Below are 27753 nucleotides of genomic sequence, written 5' to 3'. Positions count from 1 at the left end.
CATAGGTCATCTCTGCTTTGTAATTTTTTGATCCACCAGGGGGGTCCATTGTACATACGCTAGATTTCTGCCATGAGCGTTCGTCTTGGGCAACAATTATCAAACCTGAGTATGTAGCCTAACCTTTTAGGTAGCAAAATCTGATGGGAAGGAAAATTGAGACATAATTGACATGAATTGATATGCCCTTGGATAAGCAATGTGGTGGTTGCCTGATTTGACCATAACTAGTGCCATCTAATGACTGTGAGCACTGTAATCTACAGGTGTATTTATTATATTCCAGTCTCATTGATACTATGCTTAGATTGCATGTCACTGATATAATGGTTTGTGTCTCATTACATTCTCTTTCTATTCCTGGAATGTGGCAGAAAAAGAAGGGTTTGGTGCACACCCCCTACCATGAAGGTGGTCTTCCTAATTTAACAGCGCTCCACACACAGATATATACACACACAAGGGAACATCTCCAAATTTTGCTGTCCTGCTTGGTCTATAATTAGTGAGTAAGTTGAGCTTAAACCCTAGTGAGCCCCCTCCCCTATAACCTGTGTTAAGCAGCTGTTCTTCCACTTGTCCTGCCCCTTGTGTGTGCCACTCCTCACCCCCCTGCCAGCCTGTCCAATCCTGGTGGGGTGCAGATCACATTTCGGTATAATTGCAAGACATAACCAGGCCGGTGGGCGATTGAAAAGTCTCACAACTGCTCTGACCCCCAGTGCTGCTCTCGGGCCTCAGGTAAGAAAAGGGTGAGGGGGGCCTGAAAAGATTACCCCTTCAACAAGTGCAAGCATCACTTGTATGAAGAGCGGGAGACAGCACCTAAAAATTTCAAGGGTCTTGTAATTCTGAACATTCCTTTGACAGCAATAGTGGCTCGTTATTTTATTATTATTCTAACAATTATAACAGAAGACAGGAATTAGGAGATGATGGAATGTCCAAAAAACATAGGTGTCACTTAAAAACTATGTAGGTAATTATGCAAAAAATCCATTTAAAATGTCTTCTATATCAGGGGATTGTTTCTGATTATCAGAATGTGGCAATCTCCCTTTTCCATACAGATCAAAAGGATTCAAGAAAAAGTAACCTGCTAATATATCACTTTATTAGTAGGATCCTTCAATAAATCCTCATGTGAGATCTGGACACAACTGCTGAGCACTGAAATCCGGAATGGCAAGACTGGTGTCATTAATGTGACCCTGGCCATGGTTCAGCTTTGTCATGTGCTGTGTGTCACCTGAACTTATTGTCTAAATGGAACTGTTTGATGTCTTTCTATCTATCTATCTATCTATCTATCTATCTATCTATCTATCTATCTATCTAGTTCTGCCATTTTGCTCTGTCAGTTCCTATTTCCATTTTTCAATCTTGGTATCACATCATTTGGCTCTTTCTTAAAACCTTGAAAAATGTGTTTCTTCCTTATTTACCTGTCCTATTTCCAGAACCCCACACCATCTGTAAGGAAATATATTTAAAAAGCAGTTAAATCAGACTTGTTGCCCATAGTGATTAATAAGTTAATTTTTTTTATTCTTTTTATAATACCTCATTGATCACCTTGGTCATCAACAGTTCATCTATGCATTTTTTTTAAATATTTTACAAGTATTCTTCTAGTACTAGGAATAATGAAATACTGTAATTGGTGTTTTTATTAAATTTTACGCTTTCAACAAATTATGTTTATATAAAAGTTTGGGTGTTGCCAAATATACTTTGCACTTTGTAACTATCTAGGGTTAAAGTTACCAATTGTTCCAAATGTTCATTAATGTTCATTATTGTTCATATGTTTTTTGATTTATAAGGTGCCTTCATCACTATCAATGACTGTAAAAAAAAAAAAGTATAAAAGATTCAGATAAAGCATATTGTAGTTGTTATAAAATGTTTCTTGTATCTATTGTCATGTAGCTGAATAACTGAATTAATCAGATTCCAGCAGTATACCAATGATATAGATTATTTTGTTGCAATGTATAATGCATGTACATGAAATAGAAAGTAACAAGGGCTTTGTTATGTGTATCCTGAAATTTAGAACAGTATTTATGACTTTTTTGCTTTGTATTCTGTAGACGTAATCTGTGTTGAGACAATTGTGAATTGTGTTCTAGATGTTTAAAATACTCCACAGATTCCAGAGGAGATGACATGTATAGAACTGGATGTATGTAGGTTATTAGGACCAGCTGTTAGTTCTATCAGGGATGGGAGGGGGGTAACACATGTCATATTAAAGGACTACATGGCAGACAGGAGCTATGGTGGCCTTCAGTCCCCTTCACACATTTACAGTAAGATCATTCTGATATTTTGCTTTCTCCTTCAGCCCCTCAAACTGGAAGGTCCAGTATAAAATCTGAGATGTTTATTTCTATGATGCTCACATCAGAACCATGGGAACTGCGTAATAAGAAAAATAATTAAGAATAAAAAAATGATGTACTTATGCAAACAAAAAAACAACTTCAAAAACAACATGGAGTCATTTGATCTAATGTCTTGGAAACACACCTTCCAAGTGGATTAAACACCCCATAACCCAAATGTTAAAAGAGCATCCTGCCATCATATTGTCCCTCTCCCAGGTCTAGATCACCTTTAAAGGACATTCCCAGGGGGTCCTAAAATAGACAAGAATGCCCAGTTGTCCAACTCCTGTACCAGCCCACCCCTCTTTGCCATCTCATGTAACATCTGAGTCATGCAAGCTGAAGCCATAAACTCCCAAGTTTTCCTTACAGGGTGGGAGACCTAAATTAAGCCATGGATTGACATTGGCCTTGTGTCTAGTGCTGCGATACTAGAGTTGTCCAACTCCAAAGGATATTGCAATGTTGGATTATAAATCAGATTAGGATATATCTACTGGAAGTAAGATATGCGCATAAAAGTAATGCTTTACAATATGACTGTGCACCACCTGGTTGGGTTTCTTATTATATTTTCCATATTATTTACTGCTTAGGTAACAACCGCATAGAATGTAGAAGTGGCTTTTGTATTTTCTCATTTGATATATACATAAAACCTTAGTTGGAAACCTTGTTAGAAACCTAACAATACAAAAATACCTAAAGGTTAAGTCCATGTAAAAGCTCTCAATTCTGGGTAGAAGTTGGTGAGCTGAACCTCCACCACCTTCCTGTTTATTTGGGATCTGAACTGTGAGAATACAGCAATTTAGAATAAAATACAAACATACCTTCCCAGGTCTGCCCCCATCATTTGCCACCCCTCTGCCCTGATTTTTATCATTTGCATTATATATAATGTAGCAGGGGTGAAACTCAGTGGAAAGAATAAGAAATTGCGGGAGGATGATCTTGATCTACTGAGATCTCCAAAGGCAATGCATGATGTATCCCACTGTTTTAAACACATTGACACAATATCAGATTTGGGTAGATTATATGTTCTACTAGATCACAATACATAATATAAAAATATTATTCCATATTATAATAAATCCTTATTCACCATCTGGACTGAGGACCACACATTCCCTAATTCTCCATAAAAAAAAAATTAATGAAATAAAAATGAAACTTAAACCTCCTTGCTCTAGTTTTAATTAAAGGACCCTGTAATCTTTTCTTAGATCTTCTGTAAAGGCTTGTATAATACACCTGTGCAAAAACATCTTGACAAGGCCATATGCTTTGTTTTATTTTTAGATGGTTGCAGCTGCCTTAGTGTTGCAGAAATAGCAATATACCGTAATGCAGTCCCTCTATATATACCGGCTGCATTTTGTAGTGACAGACAGGCCACATTAGTACATGTAGGTAGACAGAGGTCGTCACTATACCAATGATATATCATATAGTATGATAGTACAACATTTTCTAATTCAAGTTGTGTTTAAGGGATGCTGACCAGGATGTGTGGGTTACAATCAGTTCTCAAGTTTCTCTTCCTTTCTGTTTTTTTCTAGCCGACCAAAAGCCAACATGTCTGACACAGAGGAAGTGTAAGTATCTAAAACATTTTTCGTTGCTGAGTAAACAGCTGTCAACACAGACATTTTTGTATACTAATACACAAAATACACAAACTCCCATGCATACACGCACATACTGACCTTTAGGTAATACATTGGAGAATTATATAAAGCAGTGCCTACTGTCTAAGCTAGTGAGCCATGAAATGATTTAGATTCAAACATAAACATTCTTTTTTTTCATTAATATTATTTATTTTTTACTAAATGTGCACAATATTTACAACAGAAAGAATATTGGTTCATGCAGATGCTGGATAAATGTTATTTATAACAAAAGATTGGCAGGTCATCATCAAATAATTGTTTTTTCAAGAGCTGGCCAACAAAGATGATGAGCTATGATAATTCCTGGGTGCTATGAGAGACCCGGCCAGACAGATTTTGTTGGACAATTTTTGTTCAACCTGTTTACAAATATTCCTAGATATCACACAGGACCATGCAAAAATATGTTGGTGGTCAGTTGACCTATCCATGATGTCTTCAGTTTTCAGCAGTCCAATGAGTTTTGCAAACTGATGTAATTTTGCTATATTTTTGGATTTGTGATATTGTTTGGTGCAAGCACTTGTTTGTTAAGAATCATTTGTTTATAACAACTTTTATCCAGCATCTGTGGCTTTATGCACCTCTTGAGTCAGATGATCTGATAACTAGTAGGCAGGTTAGGCCTGGGTTTAATCTAGGACAATATGACAAAAAAATATTTGCTTTGTCAGCAGATTGCTTTGTTTTTAGTTTAATCCTTTTAAACTCTCTCTTATGCTTTTTACGTTTCTCCACTGTAAATTTATGGCCTATATAATAAGCTCAAAGTAAAGTCAAAGCTTCAAATTATTTTATTTGGAGAGACTGTTCCTCTTTTGGACCCTAATTCCTCTGTTTGTCTGTTCTTCTCTGCTATCCCTCATTATAGTGTGGGGTATAGACCCTTATAAATAAAATACATTTACCCGGTTTTCTACTACAGTAAACCTTTTATCTACTTGAAGTAAAAAGTAGCAGAGAAAAGAAACATCTGGGTGAATAATCATTTTTTGATACTCTATGGTTCATATTGGCAAATGTGTGTTAAAAAAATTCGATTTTTTGTAATTTTTTATAAATACTAATTATCTGTCTCTTCCATTTCTTCTCTTTTTGTTTTCTTCTGTTCTGTTTTCTTCCTATATCAGTGATCAGGTGGAGGGTGAGTATGGAGCTATATATTTTATGCACCTATGACTTACCATATCATTATTCATTTTTAATATTAATATTATTATTATGCATTTCCTTGGTTTGTAACCAGGGTGAGGGTTCTCTGGCCTTACAGCTATTGTAGGAATGTAACACTCAGCATTAACTTTACCAGCATGCCAACCTATGTCCATAGAAAGCCACAGATTAAAGGAAGCTATGTAATGAATAATAGCTAATAAAAGAAACAAATAATATATAATTTAATGCATGTCATTGGGCATTTCTAGGATTTAATTGATATTGTATTTGGCAAAAAAGCATGTTTATGCTGTATTATAGATATAATATTAAAGAAGTAAATAAATAATAAGAAGTAATATTATAGAAATATTTGAATTATGCCTATATAATGCACTTTAATAGGCGAATCAGACAGTCTGTTACACTAAATAGTATTGAATATTATTGTTTGCATATATACAGCTATTACATTTCATATTTTCTGCATTAAATAATGTTTCTTTTAGGTAAGTCATCTATAATTAACTCTCCCCCTCACTTTCTGGTATCATCTTTCCCTATAACCCTGCACTAAAGTGTGAATACCCTCAAGCACCCCCCACCTAACAGTAGCACATGTTTTATGGATTTCCTATAATGAGCACAGGCATAGCATGGCCTTTTTTTACCCTGATACTGAACTCAGCCATCTCTGCTATTTTGGGTCCTCACTAAAATATGCCTGCTTAGAGATGGTGCCAGTGCCATAAGGATAATGAAACAGAACCCAATGTATTATTAGCAAAAGGAAGAAAGATTTTAAATGACAGTTGTGCCCTTTTTGGTTATTAGGCAATCCGCTTCTTTTTTGATAGCTTCATTTCAAGGGTTAGTCCACATAAAATTTGCAAAGTTAAGGAAGTCCCTTAATCAGGTGCTGACATTTTTATACTGTACTCCTCTTTCAGACATTCCTAAGTACATAGCCCTATAGTGACCCATTCTTACACCTTTCCTATCCCTGAATAACAGTTTATTTCTACTTTCCTTATTGAAGAGTGTCCTGTCTTCTGATCAATTATACGCTTTCTCCTATTAATACCATCATTGTAATCCAGACCTTTATACTGCATTTATCTCATCCTCCTCTGCATGGTCAATATTAAACAGTGACCGCTTCTTTTCCATTTTACTAACAGGATCTGCTACCACCTTCTGGCTAGAATATGAATTGGGTTCTTTTTAAATGACATTTGATTTTACCTAGGACTCTATTGCAGCTGCAGACTCTTCTTGCATAATATATATGTTTAAATGTGTTACACTGTCACACACTGCTATGATGTTGCTTTTAGTATTATACATGTCTCTTGTTTGTATATGTTGTAATGCTTTTTTGGAACTGCAACATACCACGAAACTGTCCCTAACATTGCAGGGCTGACCTTATTCAGCCACCCTGTCTCTTTGTTTGGGTGGATATATACACCTTTATTAATATTATTATTATTATTATTATTATTAATAATAATATTAGCCAGTATTTATATAGCGCCGATTATGCAGCACTTTACAAAGTCAATGGTCATATCACTATTTGTCCCTCAAAGGGGCTCAAAATCACACCTTCATATAAGATGCAATTTTTTACCTATTAAAAGTGATTTTGAACCGAATCTTCATCCAGACTTTGAATTATTCTATATTAAGATAATTCATTATTCTACAAGTGGCTTGGATATAGTTGCCAATGTGCTATGATGTAGAAAGTGTCCCTTTCCTAACTCAAAAAGTTGGGGAGTATTCTATAGGAGGAAATAAAGTGTGCCTATCAAAACTCATGTTTAAAAATAATACAATATTATCTCCTATAAACCAAGAATCTTTGCAAGTTTTTAAATAGATTTGTAGATCAATGTGATACATATCAATGTAATGCTTCTTTATGTTTTTCTGCTATAAAAGTAAGACTGAGGATCTTCTCTTCAGCCACCTAAACCCAGACAAGTCACATCAATGTACTAGGTGATTCTGCAGGTATTATATACCTAGAGATAAATCATAATGGCTGATTGTGGTATAACCTATCAGCCATTCTTCTTGGCTATGTCTGGATTTAGGGTGGAAGTTTTGGGAATCACAGTCTATCTGCTGTTCTGTTGTCCCTGTTGACGTTATTGTTTTATTTTCTTTTATGTCCGCTCAACAGAAGAATACGAAGAAGGTAAAACGGGTCAACTTATTCTTATCCTTCATCGCTGATTACCAGTCTTTAACTCTTTAACTCGATAGGACTGAATTAATCAGCGGAATCTCACTAATGTTTATTATTTACTTTAACCCTTTTTCTGCCAGACAAGCCCAGCATAGTGCAAATTTGATTTTTTGTAAACCGTTACTTATGCGGGCCTGCTTTTTAGTAAAGCAGTGCAAAGAATGATGTGTGCATTATACCGCAAACAATTAGTCTTTATCATTTATCAGTCTAGGTTGGATAGAAACACTTAAGAGATAAAACTGATTGGTTGTTGTGGGTTTTTGCATACAAGGACCATAAAGTGTCAATGTGTACAATGGGCTCTGTCACTAAATATACTTTAAGTATATTTTTGCAATAAAAAGAATGTATTCTTTTTTATTTCTCAACTCTTTTAACTTTAACTGTTGACCTGTTATGACTTCACCTTTTCTAGTTCACTTTTGAAATATGCAGTGTCTCACCATAATATATTCTCATTCCCATTCATGGTGTGTCAGTAAGAAAGTACACAAAATAATTTTATAATCACAACAGACAAACCTTTAAAATTAACCTAATAAAAATGTATTTAATAATTTATGATTTTGATCCGAAAATAAAATATTGCCTGTAGTGAAATAAATATATTATTGAAATATTCATTAACAAATGAAAGACAATGCTTGATTTAATGAAGGACCAGTATTAAAACTTAGACATAAAGTACTGGTCCTCTTGATGATCATTGATGACAAATTACCTTCATTTTCCCGAGTTAAGATCTAAAAGACAATTTATGTTTGTGAATGAGAATGACGATTTACATAGCATGACTTCATTCCAATCACAGTTTTCAGCTTAACACCATCACAAGTGTTCCACAACTTATAAACATAGCTGTAGGACCATTGCATGTCACTTGTTTGTTTGTATCCTAGTCTGATGAATGAAAGTATATGAAATGATTGTCTCGTTGCCAAAACAATTGGTCTCTCAGGTTTTTACTCTACTTGGAATATGACAGAGAGAACAAGCTGGTAACTCAGACAATTGTCATTTCAGAAAAATTCATTCATTGGCATTCTTGGGTGATTTTGAAGTAGTCTGCTAAAGGATGCGTTGACCTATTTTTAGGGTACCGTGTGATTTCAGCAATCCTGTGCTTTTGTAGGTCTTTGTTGATGGCTAACTTGTTCTGTTTGTCTATTTTCTTGCTTTTCTGCCCTGCTCTTGCTCCATTGTCAAAATGTGTGAACAGAGGAGGCCCAAGAAGGTATGTACCGCTCTATTGTTCTAGTTTATTAGCAAAGTCAATGTTTGGCTGCTGGGATATGTTGATATAGAAGTCTACTAAAGGATCTAAACATGCCTCATGATGGCCTCTTAATGTAGTGAATTATATATATGCAGCAGCTTGATCATAGATGAAATTAAATATGTATTGTGTAAGACACCATAGCACTTTAGTCTTTAGTGAGGCCACTGGGCCTTATTTATGAAAGGGTTCAAAGGAAGAACTGATTAGGAACTGATCTGTCCCATTGGTGTATGCCAGTTTTTCTCAAACTTTCTACCCATGAGAAACCCCTTTAATTACCCACTTAATTTTCAGGGGATCACCTGCCTCAAACATCCAAGATCAGTGGAAAAATGCTCATCACATAGGTGGTCAGGGGTAATAATGCCCCTCTTACTATAGTGATTATTGAAAAAAATGCACCCCCTACATTGGTGATCAACCAATAGAATGCCCCTCTTAATTTAGTGATTATTGAAATAAATGCACCCCCTACACTGGTGATTAACCGATAGAATGCCCCTCTTAATTTAGTGATTATTGAAATAAATGAACCCCTTACATTGGTGATCGGTGGATAGAATGCCCCTGGTACATTGGTGATTAATGAAAAGAGTGCTATACTTACATTATTGGGCAATAGAACAAAGGCACCTCCTACACTGGTGATCAATGGATAGAATGTCCTTTTTATTTAATTGCTGGTATACACAATGCAGATAATTTTTGTTGAGGCTCACTTAAAAATATATATGGGAGTGTTGCTGCAAGAGTAAAGGAAGGTTTATATTGTCGGGAAGCTGCTTATTCAGTAATAGAGGTTATGCCTGCTTTCATACTATTACCTACTCTATTGGATTGACAACTTATAGTAATAACAATTTCACAAGAGTGCACTGTACTTTGGTTCTGGAATATGTACACGATTCAATAGGCAATACAGCAATGAATATGAATAGCCATTTATTTTGGTTGACACCATGATTGATTATATATATATATATATATATATATATATATATATGTGTGTATTTATACATATATATGTATGTATATATTGTAAACAAATAGACATGCACCACAACACACTGATGTAAAGGCATTGTGTCCTGTGACATCTTGTGTTGTCCAAGAGTAATCAAGATCAGTAACCAAACACTAAATACTCTCCTGTCCTGCTGCACTGTTGATATTCTATTTTCTGGAACAAAAGCAGTAGCTATAAAATGTTCAGCATCTGATATACTTTCTGGCGTTTCAGTTGCCTAAATGCCTGTGGTTTTGTTCACCAGCCCCTACATCACTATGGTGTCGTGTCCTCTATGGATGTAGGAGTCAGTGAGTAAAACCACAGTGAAAAGAGGTAGACCAGCCATCTAACACTCCTAGAAGTGTTGGATATTAAAGATTCTTTCTGGACAGCAAGTTTAGGTGGGGATTAGGTATTTTCTTTACAGTGAGGCATCTTTAAATTCCAGCAATGAAGTTGCTTAAAGGGCTTGTTCGAAAGTGAATGGGTTACCTTGCAACATCATGCAATATCAAAGCATGAAAAAAGGTGCAATATGTGCTTGGATGTGAATAGGGCCATAAATACGAGAAATTGTTTCTGTGTCAGTTGAAAATATGTGTTGATAATAAAAAGCAATATATGGCTGAGCGTAGGTGGTAAACAACAAAATGGGGTCACGATTGGTTGTACTTTAGTATTTTACCATCGCTAGATACAGAACCAGACACCAAACACTCCATATTAAACACTGTGCTATGTGCCTTGTACTTGTGTGTCAGTGCTTTTTGTAGCAGGGGACAAACCTTGCGTCTTATCTGGTGCTTTTTTTTCTCCTTTCTAATTCCTATTCTTCTTCTTAATTTTTACCTGAAGAAGTAGAAGAAGTCCCTGAGGAAGGTATGTGGTCTATTAATTATCCCCAATTTCCATGATCCAGGGAGAATCACCCAGGATTCTTATATTATATAGTATACCTGCAATCAGGTGACCAAATGCAGGGAGACCAAATGCATAATCCCATTACTTGTCTACTCTGCAAAATATAAATACACAATTTCATATATAGTCAGGTCACCCTAGTGCTTGATGCCTGCACTGATGCCCTATTTCTAGGGTCAGAAATCATCAGATATTTTGACATTTGAGTTGTGCTTGCTGGCATTTATGTGAAAGCGGATGCATGGGCAAGCTACGCCTTGACATCAAGTGATGGACATGACTTTTGCATCTTGTAGATATTGCTGAGGCAAGACAGCAATATTCACTGTTGGTAAACATCCATTATGCTTAATTGCTCTAGACCAAGCCATGGGATGTTTACTACTGACTTGTCAGATCATTTTCTAGCACTACATATGACGTATGCAATTGTCAAATCATCTTTCCGTAAGAACAGCATGCATATACACAATTTGCACCACATGTAATGCTCTATTGTAAAGCATGGTTCTTGGTGAGTTGTGTTTCCACAAAGTTAGGTCATTTGTGTGCCACTAATGCAAACTTTGCATTCGTCTGGGTACAGCTCAGAAACAAACTGCTACTCTTCACCTATTGTGGCAGTTACTGGATGGTCATGGCAAAGAATATATCCAAAAAATGTAAAAATCCTTCTTTTTTCCCTGAAGGTTCTCTACTTGAAATTCCCACATTCTCATGTCATTACAGTTAATACTGTAATGCCAATGAACCCATAGAAACAGTTAAATCCTGTCCAATATTTAAAGCTGAACTCCAGAAATATCAACTTTGATAAATGTGCATGTGGATTTGCCAAGTGAAACACCTTACCTTTCTTATTATAGGAAGCCTACCTTTATGTAACCAGCTTAGAATTTCTTTGCCATCAGTTTAGGGATGGGTATATAATTTCATATTTACATTATAAGCATTTTTGGGTGACTAGATGTACGGTACATAAAAGTATTGAGAGGCCACTAGACTTACAGAGCAATTCATATGGACTCGTCCTTTACAAATTAAAAAAGCCCTTACTGGTTTTAAATCACCAGGCTACCTTTAGAACCTACAAAGAAAGCTAAGACAAAAGCAAATCTTTCCACTTGTCATTTCTTTAAATCCGGACTTTTGCCATGTACCATCTAGAGCAGGGGTGCCCAACAGGTGGATCGCAATCTACCGGTTGATCGCAAAGGCAACACGAGTGGATCACAGAGCCCTGCCTTTCAAAATAAACTCGTTCACAGAAGTTATTAAGTCCAAGTTTTTATTGTTGGTAGATCATTTTGACTTTTTAAAAGTAGCTCGTAAGCCAAAAAAGTGTGGGCACCCCTGATCTAGACTAAAGATAAACCCCAGTGGCTCACATACCACACTTTGGGAAACACTGCTGTAAAGAAATGACCATGCATCCTCTTACTGTAAACTGTTATGCTTTGCTTTCATGTCCTTCTTCTCTTATTTATGCTTGCTGCTAAAATTTCCTTCGACCCTACCCTTACCTCACTTTGGCTATTGTGTGACTGGTTGAACTATAATCGCCCTGCCTCTGCCATCTGCTTCTGAAGAAGAAGAAGAATCTGAACAAGTTGAGGAGGAGACACAAGAAGAACAAGATGAGGGGGTGGAGGAGGAAGGTAAGAATATTAACCAACCTTCCACAGAGGACAGCATTATATGGCTGGTTTTCGATAATGGCTCTCTATTCAAATCCATTTATCTGAATGTGGTGATGATGCACAGAAGAGAGAGAATTCCTGAAACTATGGTAGATTTTTGCCTTTGTACAAGCAACATTAAAGCACTTGGTTAAAGCTACATCCTGATTGATTTTTTACAGCAACTATGACTGCAAGAACAACTTCAAGATTGACAGTCTGAACCAAGACAAGACTTGTCATGCTTTTGCTTGCTTGAATGCTGTTTTTGCATGGCAGCTGCATTTGTCACACTGGAACATTGGGACAAATCAGTATAGTTTCTCGGATAGGAAACAAAGTAGTAGATTTTTGTTTATAACATTGTGAAGGTAGCTGTAAAATACAACCAATCGGAGATCAGCTTTCATTAGTCAGATTACTCTGTGATGTTGAAAAGTGATTTCTGATTGATTAATATGGGTTGTTAAACATCCTTGATCTTTGTAATAAATTACTAAAGGAAGCCAAATAACTGGCATTATTGCAACCTAGAAAACAGAACATAGGTACCACGAGCAGCTTACAACATGCTTAGTTGTGCTCTTCAATTAGGAGGTTTTCGGAGTTATTTGAAAATGTAAGATGGATAATGTTAATACATGTTTGTGCACCAAAACATACCAGAAAAAACCTTACCCCCCCCCAGGAACAGTGTGATCTGATCGAGAGTTCTGTGCATGAGATGCCTGTTAGTATGAAATAAGTGACTGATCGATTGGATCATATCATCTTAACTTTCACATTTAGGAAAGAAGTGGTGAACTAACAATTTCTTTTCATTTACAGAACACGGTGAAGAATACGATGGTATTTCCTTTCAATTCTTTTTCCCCTTTTGATGGTTTTGATCTTTTCCCAATCACTTGTTTGTTGGACAGGCTGGGCCAAAGTCAAGAAAAGCAGGAAAATAAAACATTTTTCAATGGCCTCATTGACAAATGTTATCATTACATAAAGGCATCAGCTAACTTTATAAGTAAGAAGCCCACCACCTGTAGAAGACACACACAGTCTGTTTCTACTATATACATTTTATACAGAGGACAATTAATCCATGGTACCATAGCAGGCCTAGAATAGTTGTCACTGAACATTCTCCCAAATCTGGAATTTATTTTGCTTTTAAAAAAATTCAATATGTTTGAAATGTTCATGACTGCTAAATAGCTAAATAAGATTTACTACCTTTATTAATAAAGGCAGTTTATATAAATGAGCAGTATATGTGCACACCAGTACTGTATATTAGAGGTGATAACATTTGGCTCAGCCTGCTTTCCTTTTCACCTTATTTACTAAATATATTTTGCCTATTTCCCTTTCTATGTGTGAATGGATTACTGGAGAGATCTGCACATCATTTGCTTGACAATTCCCTTTGACAAGTCTGACTATCCTTGTCTTACAGCCTATCCATTTCCTGGAACTGCAGCCCTGATCTAATCTCCTTCTTTTTCTCAACTTACATTGTGTCCTTGTCATATGTTCTCCTTATTACCTCACTTTCACTTCACCATTCACATATACACTAAAAAAAGGTACACCAGTGCATAAACAGGAACACTGTACATAATAATATGCCCCAACAAGAATAAGTGTAGATTTTGGGAAAAAATGAATTTATTTTCTATGTTTGAATAACCAGTAATGATAAGGCTTATAGGGCATCATTACAATTCATGCTGTAATGTGGTTTCGACTTCAGAACCACCAATTAACTTCTATTTAGTTAGAAGACATATTTTCCATTGGATATACTTTCTTTTATCATTTACTTGTCTGCCTAAAAATCAATCTGACTGAACAAGAATGTTCTGCAGGAATCAGGTCCCCTTACAATCACCCCACAGGACAACCATGAAGTTGTATAATGTGTAATAGCTGTGGAGGTATCAGTCGCTTCCAGCAATGTTCACATATTTCAGATAGTTCAAGTTCAGTTAACTCATACCAACCCAAGGTTCACCTACATACCATTTCCTGACTACCTACAGGTCTGGTGATCCCCACCAGACCTGTAGGTAGACCAGACCAGAAGATGCCTTCATCTTTAAATCGAGCTTTCTCCAGCTTACACTTATAATGAATCCACAGCTGTCTCTTTCTTCTAAACAAAACTTTTCCATCTATTTACAGCTTTACTTGTTTGTCTTAACTTCATTGTATTATCTGCTACATATGTATATTTTGTTTATCTGCAGCTTATCTTTTCATTCTCCCTTTTACCTGGCTAAAACATTTTACTTACATATGCTCAGATTTTTTTCTCTGCAACAGTTCTTTCCCCCTATTTCTATTCTCATTCTCCTACACATCTAATGCACTAATATAATGTTCCTTTTAATGACACCTTACTAATTATCATCAGCTGCACTTTTGCTATTTTGGTCCTACTGATCTATAAAAAACATTCCCTCTTATGTGACTTGTGTCATTATCATATCTGCCATTAAATATCATACTTCTCAAACCTCCCCTATTTTCATGCTATTCCTATGTATCTAGATATACTTCTGTCCTCTTATATATTTCCTTATATACTTATCTAGATATACCTAACTCTGCATGTAGTTCCAGTACCTATAGCATTTCCCAACACTACAGTGTATACACCTTCCTCTTCTTTTTAATTATTTCACTTAACTATTTGCCAGCATTGATATACTCTGCCCTTTATTTCTGTGCAGAAATGACATCTTACTGTCTATAACTTATAACGGTCTTTAACAACTAAATTATGTTAGTTCTCCCTTTATATCCTATAAATATATATCCTATGCTTGGGTGTATCACTACCATTACTGCCCTGTTATTCTTCTTAATTCATTTATATTTGTCATTTACCAAAAATATTTTTCCATCTGTGAAGCTAGGCATAACGTCCAGTCTAACAATCCATCTAACCTCCCTGCCACTTTAATTAAAGTACATTTCATTCAGTTCTGCCTATATCCTTATTGCCTCCACAATACTCTGCAATTATTATTTCCTCTATTTATCTAAAAAAAACTACCCCGGCTTTACTCTCTATCATATTGACCCTCTAGCATGAACATTTCTTATCCTTATTACCTTTGTTTTTCTCGATTCCTTACCTGACCTACCATATTCCTGTTCTTTATAATTATCTAGAACTGTGTTTGCCTCTACCATTGTTGTCACCTGCATGTATGTATCTGCTACTCTTTGATATATCTTATTCAACTGATCTGCCCAAATCTGTTCTCTTCTTTTCTGTCTATTGATTCTACTCTTTATCTTCCCACCTTTCTTACACCTCTCTTCTGTTTGACTTTCCAATCCTTCTAAACTATTTTACTATTTCTTCCCTACCTCTCTTTATTTATTTGTTGCTCCTCTATCTCTATTGTGTGCCAATCTTTTCTATCCAATTTATCTATATATATTTCAAATTAAAAGCCTTTCCTCTTAGTTGTCTCTTTGCTTGCCTTTTTACCATCCCAACGCTTTATTCCTCTTGTATGCTTTCCTTCTTCCCTCAATTGTCTGTTTCCTCACCTTCCTACTTTTCTTGTACCTCTTCTCAGAGTGCTGCACTTCTCCTTTAGCTCTTGCTTTCCTCGGTTTTCTAACTTTCCAATACCCTTTAGCTGTAATCAATATGCTTTTCTCCTTCTCATTTCTCACCTCCTTAGCTTTCCACTTTCCCTATACATTTCATCAGTATGCTTTCCCCTCCTTTTATTTGTCTCATTCTTCACCTAATCACTTTTTTACCATTCCTATTTCTATAGCCAGTATGCTTTTCTCTTCCTGTGTTTTTGTCCTTTTTATCTTCATTTTCGTACTTTTCATATTCATTTCCTCTGTTTTATTTTGTACTCATCTTCCCACCTTTGCATAGCACTTAACTCTCCTCAGTAGCTTTTTGACTGTTATCAGCGTTCTCTTTCCTCACTTCCAACCTTCCCTTCTCCTTTTATCTATATGCTTGTTTCCTTCTTTCATTTGCTTGTTCCCTGACTCCTATCAACTGTCACTTTCTTCATTCCTCACCTTCCCACCTTTCTTTCTTTACATATGACAGTTCTGTTAATACTAGCATTGTCCATAGCAGCTACCCCGATTTATAATATACTTTAGCCCTATCTACACTCCACAATCTTTTTAAAAAAACTATACAGTTGGCCTATGGCTTTATTTTACACCTTTTCGACCTACAAGTTCACTTTTCCTCTAATTTACAAATAGCTCCATAGCCCCAATATTGCAACTCAAACTTACTTCATTATCATTTCCCTGCCTGCAGCTTTACTCTACTCCTCATCTAGATAAAGCTTCATTACCCCTCTCACTTATAGCTTTATAGAGTTTATTTTATATCACATTTGTTTATAGGCCTATTCTACATCTCATTTACAAATTTTTCTTTCTTGTCTATATACTTGTTCCCTTTTATTATACCTAGGTCTATCATCGTGTGGTTTTTTCCTCGTCTGTGACCTCTCCCTTTTTTCACTTTCACAATTTGCACTTTTCATTGTGGCTCTAGATGAAGAAATAACCTGTTTTTTTCCCTATTAACAATTCATTTGTCTGTGGTCTGAATTTCCTTTCCTCTAATGTTTTGCTGGTTATCCAGACAACCATGACAGGGTCATGATGGCATGTTCATGTCTGTTCATACATGGCCAATATATGATATATAGTTATCTTTTCAATTAAAGTGCTAACTATGGCTTTCATGCTAATAGGGGGCCCTCAAAAACCTAACCATTTTCCCTGATCCACTGTTGGAGGAGTTTAATTAAGTTGTCCTTTTCAACCAATTATTAGAAATGAACATTTTATTTTCAGCTTTTTAATTTGTCCAATTACTTTTGAGACCCTGAAATGAAGTGATTGTGTAAAAAAAAAGGCTTTATTTCCTCACATTTTTATGCAATCCTTTTGTTCAACCCACTGAATTAAAACTGAAAGTCTGCAGTTCAACTGCATCTGAGTTGTTTCATTTAAAATAAATTGTGGTAAAGTACAGAACCAAAATTAGAAAAAAGTTGTCTCTGTCCAAATATTTGTGGACCTAACTGTACATATTTTTGACAGTTCTGGCCATAATGGCATACAGTTTTACCGCTGTGAATAGGGATTTAGTATTTATGAAAAGTGGTTTTAAATATCAAGCAACAAAGTAAACTGACACAATCTTATGTAAACCCTCTGTCTGGTGTTCTCCTGTTGACTGTTACAATGTTCTTTCCCTTGCCACTCCTTTGTGTTAGCATAATCACTTTGTTGTTACATTCTTAACTATGTTTTCTTATCTCTCCCTGTTCAATGTATAATTGAAGAAGAGAAGCCAAAACCCAAGTAAGTTTCATTTCTCGAATCATCTACATAAACGCACATTTAGCAAACACATGTGTAGGCAAGCTATATGCAAGCTAGCATGAGTCTGTACACATACAAATATATAATCCAGTATCTTGTCAAAAAGGCAGAACAGTATAAAATATGTATGTGTTTTTTGGCTATTATATCTAAAGTATATTAAAATATAGTTTGATGATACCCTCATTTATTTAGCTTTTTGATCTTCTGTAACTGCTAACCCAAAAAGGTTTATAGGTACACTTTGTGGTTAGAATGTTTTATGACAAATGTAATTAAAACTTATGTACTCTCCAACAATATACAAGGATTATATTGTACTGTAGACGAGTATAGAAAAATGTCCTAGGAGCAAAACAAATGTAAAGGAATGTGTTAAAGAACACGATAGTGGCCCAAGCAATCAGAGAGATTTGGCAGCTATGTAAACCTATTAGGAATCAAGCTGCCCATACGTAATGAGAGAAAAAAATAATATTTTTTATATAGAAGATTGTACATGTGTATATTATATGACAATGGACTTTGTAAAGCGCTGCGTAATATGTCGGTGCTATATAAATACTGGCTAATAATAATGTGTTATTTTATCGGTCCTTCACACACATTTTTGTTACAAAGTTTGTATTTGTAACATCTGGAAATAATGTTTGCGTATTTCTGAATTCTGTAACTTTAAGATATTAATAATGATATGAAAAGAGCAAAAACTCTTAGCAGCCAATCAAATTTCATATTACTATAGTCAAAATGGAAAAAAATAATTTTAGGTGTTTTTTTTTATTTTATTCTTGTTCGAAATGATTTAAAGCACTTTGAATATTAGTCCTTTGTTAATGTTTGAATTACATGTCACCTGTCACTTCAGGATTTAAGTAGATACTCATTTCTTTCTGCCCTCACCTCATCTGGTAGCCAAAAAAATGTAGTTTACTATTTACTTTATGTACATTGTTGTCTCATGACTGTTAACACCGAATGTTGTATATTTGTGTTGCAGACTCACAGCACCTAAAATCCCAGATGGAGAGAAAGTAGACTTTGATGTAAGTGTGATAAGAAAAAAGATATATGAATAAAAAGAATGATCGTTTACAAACATTTGCTGCAAAAGGCATTACTTTATTTTATAAACCATTACTAGAAAAATTGATCCATGTATTTATACTGAATAGAGCAGTCCATGTCATATTGACAAAAGAGATGAGAGCAGAGGAAGTAGACTATAAACTGGAACTTAGAACTCAGATCCAAACCACATGATCTGGATAGGGAACAAAGCACTGAGTTCATTTTTTTTAATATTATTTAACAGGATATCCAGAAGAAAAGACAGAACAAGGACTTGATTGAGTTGCAGTCACTGATCGATCAACACTTTGAGGCTCGCAAGAAGGAAGAAGAAGAGCTTATTGGATTGAAAGAAAGAATTGTAAGTTACATTCTTCATAACCTCTGAATATTTTGCTACATATGACGGGCTATAATTCCATCTAAGTATTGTGTAAGGTTGTAGTTAGCCCAAGTGAATGTTATGGATATATATATATATATATATATATATAAAAAAAATTTTCCCTCAAACATTAATAGAACTTTATCCATCCCTCTCTGTCCTTGGCCTTTCATGTTCTTTCTTCTTTTTTCATCCCCTTAACCTTCAGCCCCCTACCTTTTTTTTAATTCCTTCTTTCTTCCTCTCCTTTCTATTCTTCCAATAATTTATAATATTTTCTCTTTTGTTCTTGGTCATGTTTCCTTTTTTATAATGTTTTTTTGTCTTGTCTTTCTGAATATCTGAAGTTTCTTCTATTCCAATATATTGAAAGAACAACCTTATGTGGGTGGATTAGCTTTGGGAACTGATCCTTGTCTGTGAATGGTATTTCCTGTATGAATGTATTTTTGTATTTTTTAGATTCCCAGTAATTTTGTGTGTTTGGTACATGTGTTCTGATCTCCGCATTTTGTTATGGTTTACAGGAGAAGCGTAGAGCCGAGAGATCTGAACAGCAGAGGATCAGAGCAGAGAAGGAGAAGGAACGTCAGAACAGACTTGCTGTGAGTAATCTTAAACATATTCTTGAACATATCAATAATACCTTTCCGCATGCGGATGTGGAGAAATATAATTCATGATCACTTTTATTTCCTATCAACAATGTATTGCTGTTAGAGCATACGAGAGTTTGTAAGCTATATGAATTGCATCTTAATTCATTACTATAATACTACAGGAGGAGAAGGCAAGAAGAGAGGAACAGGATGCCCTGAGACGTGCTGAGGATGACATGAAGAAGAAGAAGGCTCTGTCTTCTATGGGAGCCACATACAGCAGCTACCTGGCCAAGGTAAGCAAGTCAACCATGTAAAGACAAAGCAAGATATAAGACTTAATACAAAATGTGTTGGTTTATTAAGGGATTGATAAATAGAATCATAGCACTCCAGGGGAACAGCCTTCCTCATCTTTGGAACTTAGGAAAATGTAGGTTCAGAAGGACCAAGATGTCAATTGCTTGATGTTCCAAAATCCTATGACCTGTTATCGCCATTGATCCTTTGGATATCCATTAAGTGGTATAAAAAAGCCACACCATTGATACTATAAACAACGCCATTCTAGGACTTACACCCTAAAATTGGGACACCAAACCAACTGTTGCCATGTAAGCCCCTTTTAACTTTGTGATTCAGAATTGGTTGTTGTATGCAATATAAAGCATTACCCCTAATTAACTTATAAAAATAATTACTTTATTACATGTATATTTAAATATTGGAGTCAATCAAGCAGGATTTCACCAGCAGCCATTGTAGCCATCTCTTTCTCCAGTCAAAATAATACGGAATGGGTACAATAGACATTATCAAGAAGATCCGCTTTTTAGCCTTTATGGATTCAACTTAGTTATGAGGGTACCAGGTTAAGAAATGGTGAATAGCACTGACTTGGTAATGATTCCTTCTGTAGGCTGACCAGAAGAGAGGCAAGAAGCAGACAGCCCGTGAGCAGAAGAAGAAGATTCTGGCAGATCGTCGCAAGGCTCTGAATATTGACCACATGAATGAGGACAAACTCAGGTAAACCTTGAGCTCTGGGTGTCCTTGGGCTGTCAATTAATGCTGGACACCAGGCAAAAAACTATATACACAGATGAAACCCATATAAAGAAGCAGATTTACCTGTATTTTATGTTCATGCAGATCTGAGATTTAAAGTAATATTTACAGGTCCCAGAGCTGGATAATCAAGCTGCTCTATATCATAGTCAGCAAAAAGTTTAGGAATACAGTGGATAATTCTGCCAATTTAAAACTAAAATAGCAATTTTACCCAGAAAAAACATGTATTTTACCTGGACCTGCAGTAGTTCTTTACATGAACTTACCTGGTTTGTGGACTTCTTTGTAACAGGGACAAGGCTAAGGAGCTGTGGGACTGGCTGTACCAGCTCGAGTCCGAGAAGTTTGAGTTTGGAGAGAAGCTCAAGAAACAGAAATACGAGGTGAGTTCTTTACACACAACAATGAGGTATGCAAGTAGATGGTTCACAGTAGGATTGTCCCAAATAGTTCAATATTCAAGAGCACTGAGATACAGTTGGCAATCGAAAATCCGTCCATCGATAATCCGGTTCCTTCAGTTTTAAAGCATAAATGTCGGATTGCATTTTCAATACAGTACACTGTTTGGCCACTTATGTTTTGATGACGCGGTCCTTCAGAAACAGTTGTTAGGTCTTGCTTGCTACAATAAATACACATTGAGAAGTCCCTGCTGCCTGCTCTCTGGAACTGTGCCAGATGCCATCTGTATGTTGATTTATTAAAGTTTTTAGTATACAATTCAACTTTCTACATTATATTTTTTAGATAAACTAATCCTATGCAGGTTATTAACCTACCATAAATCAATTAATTATTACCTAAAATAAATTTTTGTTGATACATTTTGGACTTTAGGAATAAAAACAGAACACTTGTTAAATTTTAAAAGTTAAAAAAAAAAAAAGACATACAAATAAAACTAATTTCCATGTCCAGTGTTCAGTCTGCCATGGTTTTATAAATGTGCCTTATGTTTTGTTGATTCAAACTCCAGTAAAAGAATAGAACAGAGAGAACATACATTAAGTTATTGTTGTAGTATTTTGTAAATTGTGTGACGTTCATACGATAACATGCTTACTTTTTTCATATTTTTGTTAATGTACTGAATAAGAAATTTGTATATGAATTATTAGACTAAGCAATGTAGTTGATGCATTTTAATTCCCCCTAAAAATCCTTTAAATAACACAGCGGCTATACAGGTGTAGATTGTTTTTATAGGGTCAGCCGACTCCCTGACTTGCAGTGTAAGAAAAAGCACAACCACTTAATGGTACAGCAAAGCAGAACCTAACAAATTTTAAACCTAGATTTCTCCAATAATTACTATATATTAAAAATGTTTTTAAACCCAAGCATATACAACATGAAGAAGAGTATATTTTACCTTTAGGAAGTCAATTATAGTCCATTTGCTGTTTTAATATACTGTATATGTCGTCCATGAGTATGTGGCAGCTTTTCTGCACAGCGCTTTGTCTCATACATATACAATGGAAAAAGTATTCATCATTGTGTCCGGTGTACATACATCGGATTGTGTACAAGTCTTCTATGTACCTAAATTGTACGTATCTTATATGCATTTATTTCACAGTGTTCCAATTGTGTTGCACACCATGCGTCAATATTATGTTTTTAATGTCTACATTTCTGTGTCTGATTGAAGTGTAACTTCTGTTTAAATATGATAATAGCCAAATATTACTAGCCAAAATTACCTATTAGAATACAGGGGTTGCACAAACAACTTTTTTTCTGCCTACTAGTAGATTGGGATGTCAGGATTGAGGCCCAGTTGTGATATTTGTGAGAGGCACTGATTGGTTTCCTCTGCCAGGGCCTATATCCTGTCTCCATGCTGCACATCATACCCAAATCCATCAATTTGCAGAAGTAGAAATGTTTGGGGCTATAGGGATTAACATTAACATCACGATGAGACTTTAGCCATAGCTTAGTATCATGCCAGCATAATGTAGAGCAATACTCTCTCTGCAGAGGTCCAACATTACCCCTACCGATTCATAGCTATATAGAGTTCTATATGCTAGATGCATCTGCTGTTTGTTTTATGTGGTTTTGTTGTAGAGTCTGTTGAATGTTTTCCAGATTTTTTTGTCTTTGTTGGTTAAATCAAACCATCATGTGATCATGTGCACCACAAAGCAAATGCTTTACTAGACATGTTCTCTCACTACACGGTTGCCTGTTGCCCTCAACACAAATACTTTACAATGTGACTCATTATAGACCATCAATAAAATGGCCATTTAGAAAATGTTTGGTGGCAGGCACCTATGCTGTACATTTCAAACCGAAAGGTGTAAAAAAGACACATTTTTGTATAGCAATGCCCACCTAGTGTGAGGACACAGCACTCTCTGCTCTCCCATCATATAATAATTTGAAGCATATAGCCATAGCCAGCACACATTATCCTACCAGGCAATTGCTTCCCGTATCCCCTATTCACATGATTATCTTGGTTTTTCTTAGATTACGACCCTGCACAGGAGAGTAGAGGAACTCTCTAAGTTGTAAGTAGAGAAGCCTCATATAAAGGGGCTAACCCAACTGAACTGTCTGTTCAGGTGTGTGTCAGGGTAGGACTGGGTACGACTGGGCTTGGAGCTGAAGCAATGGCCCAAGAAGATTCATATTCATGGCAAATGGACACCAAAACTACGAAAAGGTTTCTTGGTTCATTATACATGAAGAGTTTGAAAAATTGTTTGGAAAACCTTCAAAATTGATAGATGGGGGATGACTGGTTAATAAGATATAATGCAACCATTGAAAGGTCTGTTATGGCCAACAACAGTATAAGCTTTTGAATGCACACTCCATGGTGTTCTAGTCAACATCCCTTTACTCAGTCAATGAGGTTCTTGTTTTTATTAAAAATGGAACACACATTAAAATTATTATGAATATTACTTACACATATACTTGCCATGTGACAATACATTATTGAGCTAGGGTAACTTACAAAATTCTTTTTTGGACAAACTTGTAGTTTTGATGTCCTATGAGCCCACTTTTGTTTAGTAAGGATTAGATAGGGGCCATTGCTCCGTGTCCCAGCTCGGGTGTTAAGTACAGGTAAGTAGATGTGTGTTTGGGTACATTCCATAGATATTTGTGTGTGTACGGGTCACTCAACACTATGCCACCCTTAACATGTCAATACGGATCTCCACCCTGGTGAGAGGGTGCCAGGTAACACCATTCCAACAAGCAACCTGAGGAACCTCTGACAAAGTATCAAGAGGTAAGAAGCAGTGAAGGACTGTCCAGTATAAATGGGTTGTGTGTTGTTTTAACAGGTTACTACCCTCAGGAACCGTATCGATCAGCTGCAGAAACAGTAAGTAGTGCTAGATATGGTAACTACCCCGATCCCAGCCTGTTTATTATCCCAGATTATCAATTGATATATCTGAGGCTCAGAGTATTTCTTAATTACATTCTTTCTAACCTACTGATTAAAAATAAAAACTTTTTTTAGAACATAAGTAGCCCCTAAAATCATCACTGCATGGATTCCAGTAATACTTGATCGTGTTTTTAATAAACTATTTCGAATTTCTCAAAAATGTAATTTTTCTAAAACAATTAAGTGTACAGTGACTAATAAATATTTGCTCACCCATAGATACAACTCCCCCATTTTAATCTGCATTTTAAATAACAGTTTAGTAAATCAAGGACAGATTTTGGTAAAAGGAGACATTTTGTGACTTGAAGCATCCCTTGTGGTTCCCAATGAACTTATTCTCTGCATTCTCACAAATAGCTACATAACTTGGACCTATGATACCTTGCAAGAATTACTTAACCAATAAGCTCAACCTTGCCTAACCACAAGTTTACTGGTCACCAATACATAGCAGATGCTTTACCATTGATTCAGAGAACTTGGTTTATAAAACTACATTTTCAGCTGGTAATATACCATCCTTCAATGTGAATGGGTGACCTGTAGCCTTGTGTCAAGTCTTAGCTAGGCCTGATGACTTACCTATCTAGCAATAAAGAATAATGTGTGCCCTTAGTAGATATCACTGGTCTTAAGAGATATCATGGGCCAAAAAGGACACCACTTCTTCACTTGATATCTCTGGCCTACCATGATATCTCCAGTCTAATCCTGAACAGTAACAAGTAAGTAAACTAACTCTCTGCTGACCCCGGTGTGTCAGGTACAGTATATGTCTCTGAGGACATACTAAGCAATCTGCAATTCTGCCAACACATAAAAAAGCCAGGGTCTCTTTTAAAACCCCATTATATTTCATTATGAGTGGTTTTCCCAATCCTGATAATGGGCTTCATGTGATGGCAGAGTGGTAGCAGTCTGTGTTTGAGATGTGCATGCATAATGATGATCTAAAGGAAAGTTCAGCATGTGGGAGAAAAAGTATAGTCTCTCCCAAACTAACATGGCGACATGGTAAGTGATATTGCTTGTTTGTGCATATGTAAAGGAAAGTAGCAGGACTGATAAGCCTAATAAGTTGATCAAGTTAAGAAGCTAATAATAACATTTTTGGCTATTTCCAATATTCCATATTGGCATGTAATCTCTTTTTAACATTATGTGAACTTACCGGTGAGGAAATGGGCTGTTCATGTTAATATCTCCTCCAGTGGCTTTAACTACAGTCTTTTAGACTTCAGATATCCAGAACTTTCTGAAAAGGAGCTGAAAATGTTATCATTAGGTTTTTATTTCATATCATTATCAGGCTGCAATACCAACAGCATTTCTTTCTTTTTCTTTGTTCTATATCTGTTTTTTACCTTATTGCCCATCTTCCTTCTTATTTCTTTACCCAACCTATTTGGAACTGAACTCAAAAAGTGGAGATTTGCTATGTTATGGGGATAACTTAGAAACAATATCTGTGTCCAAGCTGTGCCCCGACCATTGCATGGATATCCTCCCGAAAAACGAAGTGAGCTTTGTGGTATTTGAGGAAGTCTAGACACAACCTTACAACTGTATGTAAGATATAAGGCATTGCTGCCTCTGACTGATGGTCTCACCAGATGTGGAGGGAGGTTTAGTGAAAATACAACTATGGTTCTCACGGTTTTCCTTGATGGAGGCTGTGACATCAGGAAGCAATACCCTGTCTCTTTCGTACAAGGATACAGTGCAGAAGAAGGCATAGTAAATCAGTAATGGGGGAAGAACAGAGGCAATGCTAGTAACTAGTCATTTGCCCTTTATCGGTGCAATTTCCAGAGTTCAGTTCCTCTTTAACACATTTGCTCACAACACTAATCCTCCCTATGCCACATTTTCTGTATCTGGTTCTATCCTCTCCTTATTGTATTTGTGCCCTGTTTGCTAACCCGTGTTTTTTTTCTTCCCCATAACAGCAGCAAGAAGGCAGCTGGAGGAGGCAAAGGAAAAGTTGGGGGACGCTGGAAGTAAACTGCCCCAAAACCAAGAACTAGTGGTGTCAGAGAGCAGCTCCCCTTCACCCATCTTTTACCATCCCAAATCCTGCAGGAAGCTGGCTACACTGAGTGCCCCAAAAGATAGTTGTCCAGTCTATCCCTTCGGGCGACCTTTTTCTCTCTGTGGACTGCTCTGTATTATCTCTTCTCTTTTGTAAATAAAGTGTGACGCTTCTTACCCTGATAACATTCCTTGTACTTGTCACAAACACCCCACAGAAGAAGGACAGAAATACCATTAGATAACAAATAGGTAACAAATTACAGTCATTGGATGCGGGTCTCTATATTTTCAAATGAACAGTACCTGGTAATACTGAAGGATATGAAAGTTTTGCATGACATGATCATAGTCAAGTGTGGGGAATATGTGACACCATTGATTTGGATAGAGTGGCCAAAGTCTAAACTTTTACTGCTATCTGGGGCTCTGCAAAAGAGAAGTAATCTCTCTTCTTGTACTTTATTGATGATGGTTTTACCAGTCAGGGAAAAAGGAAACATTTTCAATGCTCAAAAGTTTCAATCCTTTATCTGTTCAACATAGGAAAAGCATTTTTATATCTATTTGTACTGCTTTTGGAGAGTTACCATGACTTTCTGTTTGGTATAACCCCAGTATAGCCCCAGGTGGCAGAGAAAATCTTACTTATATCTTCCCGCTCTATCCACAGATAATGAAAAGGTTTTGGGTTTACAGCACGTCGGTATGACAGCCAGGTGTTTCCAAAAGGTGGTCAAGCAATACAGCAGGGCCCGAATTTCTGCTAGTGCATGTTGTTTTTTAAAACAGGCTTGATTGTGTAGTACAATATAAAGTTGTAACATGAGCAGATAATAAATTTAGATGCCTCCCGATATTCTGCCAAGTTCTAACCCTACATTGTAGCGTTAGGATGTGAAGGACCTAGGTGTGTAAGGTTCAACTATTACTCAGCACCCCGGAAAATCACACCAAGATCAAACCTGCCCACAGCTTTCTCAGCCTGGGGCTAACATGGGAACACGGGCTGTGGTTTGCAACTGAAGTCCATGTAAATATTTATATAGAGACATAAACAGATACAAAGAGCTCATCAGAAGATATATTGGTTTGCTCAGCAAGTTATGGGATCTACAAAGCCTTACCAGGTTAGAGAGCTGATTGTTCTTTATTTTTAGTTATACTAAAGGGTCACCTTCCTGTAATGTATGTAATTGTAGGACATTTATTAGGCTCCTACTGCTACTCCCTCCTAGTCTGATTGGCACCATATTGGGGAATACAAGACATTTATAGGCATTAGACATTCATTAGATTACCTTAGTCACAATTAAAATACATTCTATGAGGTTTAAATTAATTCAAAACTAGAACAATTTATGCATTTTTACATATCTGGGTTTCAGCTTTTAATA

The 27753-nt window shown here is 36.1% G+C and overlaps 2 protein-coding genes across 3 annotated transcripts in view; both read left to right on the top strand.

Annotated features, from left to right (window-relative positions):
- The window catches only part of MRPL23 (mitochondrial ribosomal protein L23), a 706510-nt gene that overhangs the window by 652467 nt on the left and 26290 nt on the right, over positions 1-27753 (top strand). The window lies entirely within an intron of this gene.
- TNNT3 (troponin T3, fast skeletal type) lies at positions 594-26542 on the top strand. Of its 2 annotated transcripts, none has more exons than XM_072421735.1 (12): positions 594-741; positions 3959-3994; positions 5203-5216; positions 17730-17748; positions 18770-18815; positions 19085-19201; positions 19753-19830; positions 20007-20120; positions 20744-20853; positions 21188-21278; positions 23383-23423; positions 26275-26542. In XM_072421735.1, exons 2-12 carry the CDS (start codon positions 3975-3977, stop codon positions 26327-26329), a joined length of 705 nt encoding a protein of 234 aa, XP_072277836.1. In that variant the 5' UTR covers positions 594-741; positions 3959-3974; the 3' UTR covers positions 26330-26542. The 2 variants fall into 2 exon arrangements, with proteins under 2 accessions (XP_072277836.1, XP_072277835.1); XM_072421734.1 differs by lacking the exon at positions 23383-23423 and adding an exon at positions 24213-24253 and having other exon boundaries at positions 597-741.

Source organism: Pyxicephalus adspersus, chromosome 9 (assembly GCF_032062135.1).
Source record: "Pyxicephalus adspersus chromosome 9, UCB_Pads_2.0, whole genome shotgun sequence".
Classification (NCBI taxonomy): domain Eukaryota; kingdom Metazoa; phylum Chordata; class Amphibia; order Anura; family Pyxicephalidae; genus Pyxicephalus; species Pyxicephalus adspersus.
The sequence above is the reverse complement of the archived record's forward strand: the minus strand, read 5'-3'. Positions and strand labels throughout refer to the sequence as shown.

Coding starts and splice junctions, on each gene's coding strand:
- TNNT3 (XM_072421735.1), top strand. CDS start 3,975: ATGTCTGACACAGAGGAAGT. Junction 19,831..20,006: donor AACGTCAGAACAGACTTGCT/GTGAGTAATCTT, acceptor ATAATACTACAG/GAGGAGAAGGCAAGAAGAGA. Junction 20,854..21,187: donor ATGAATGAGGACAAACTCAG/GTAAACCTTGAG, acceptor TCTTTGTAACAG/GGACAAGGCTAAGGAGCTGT.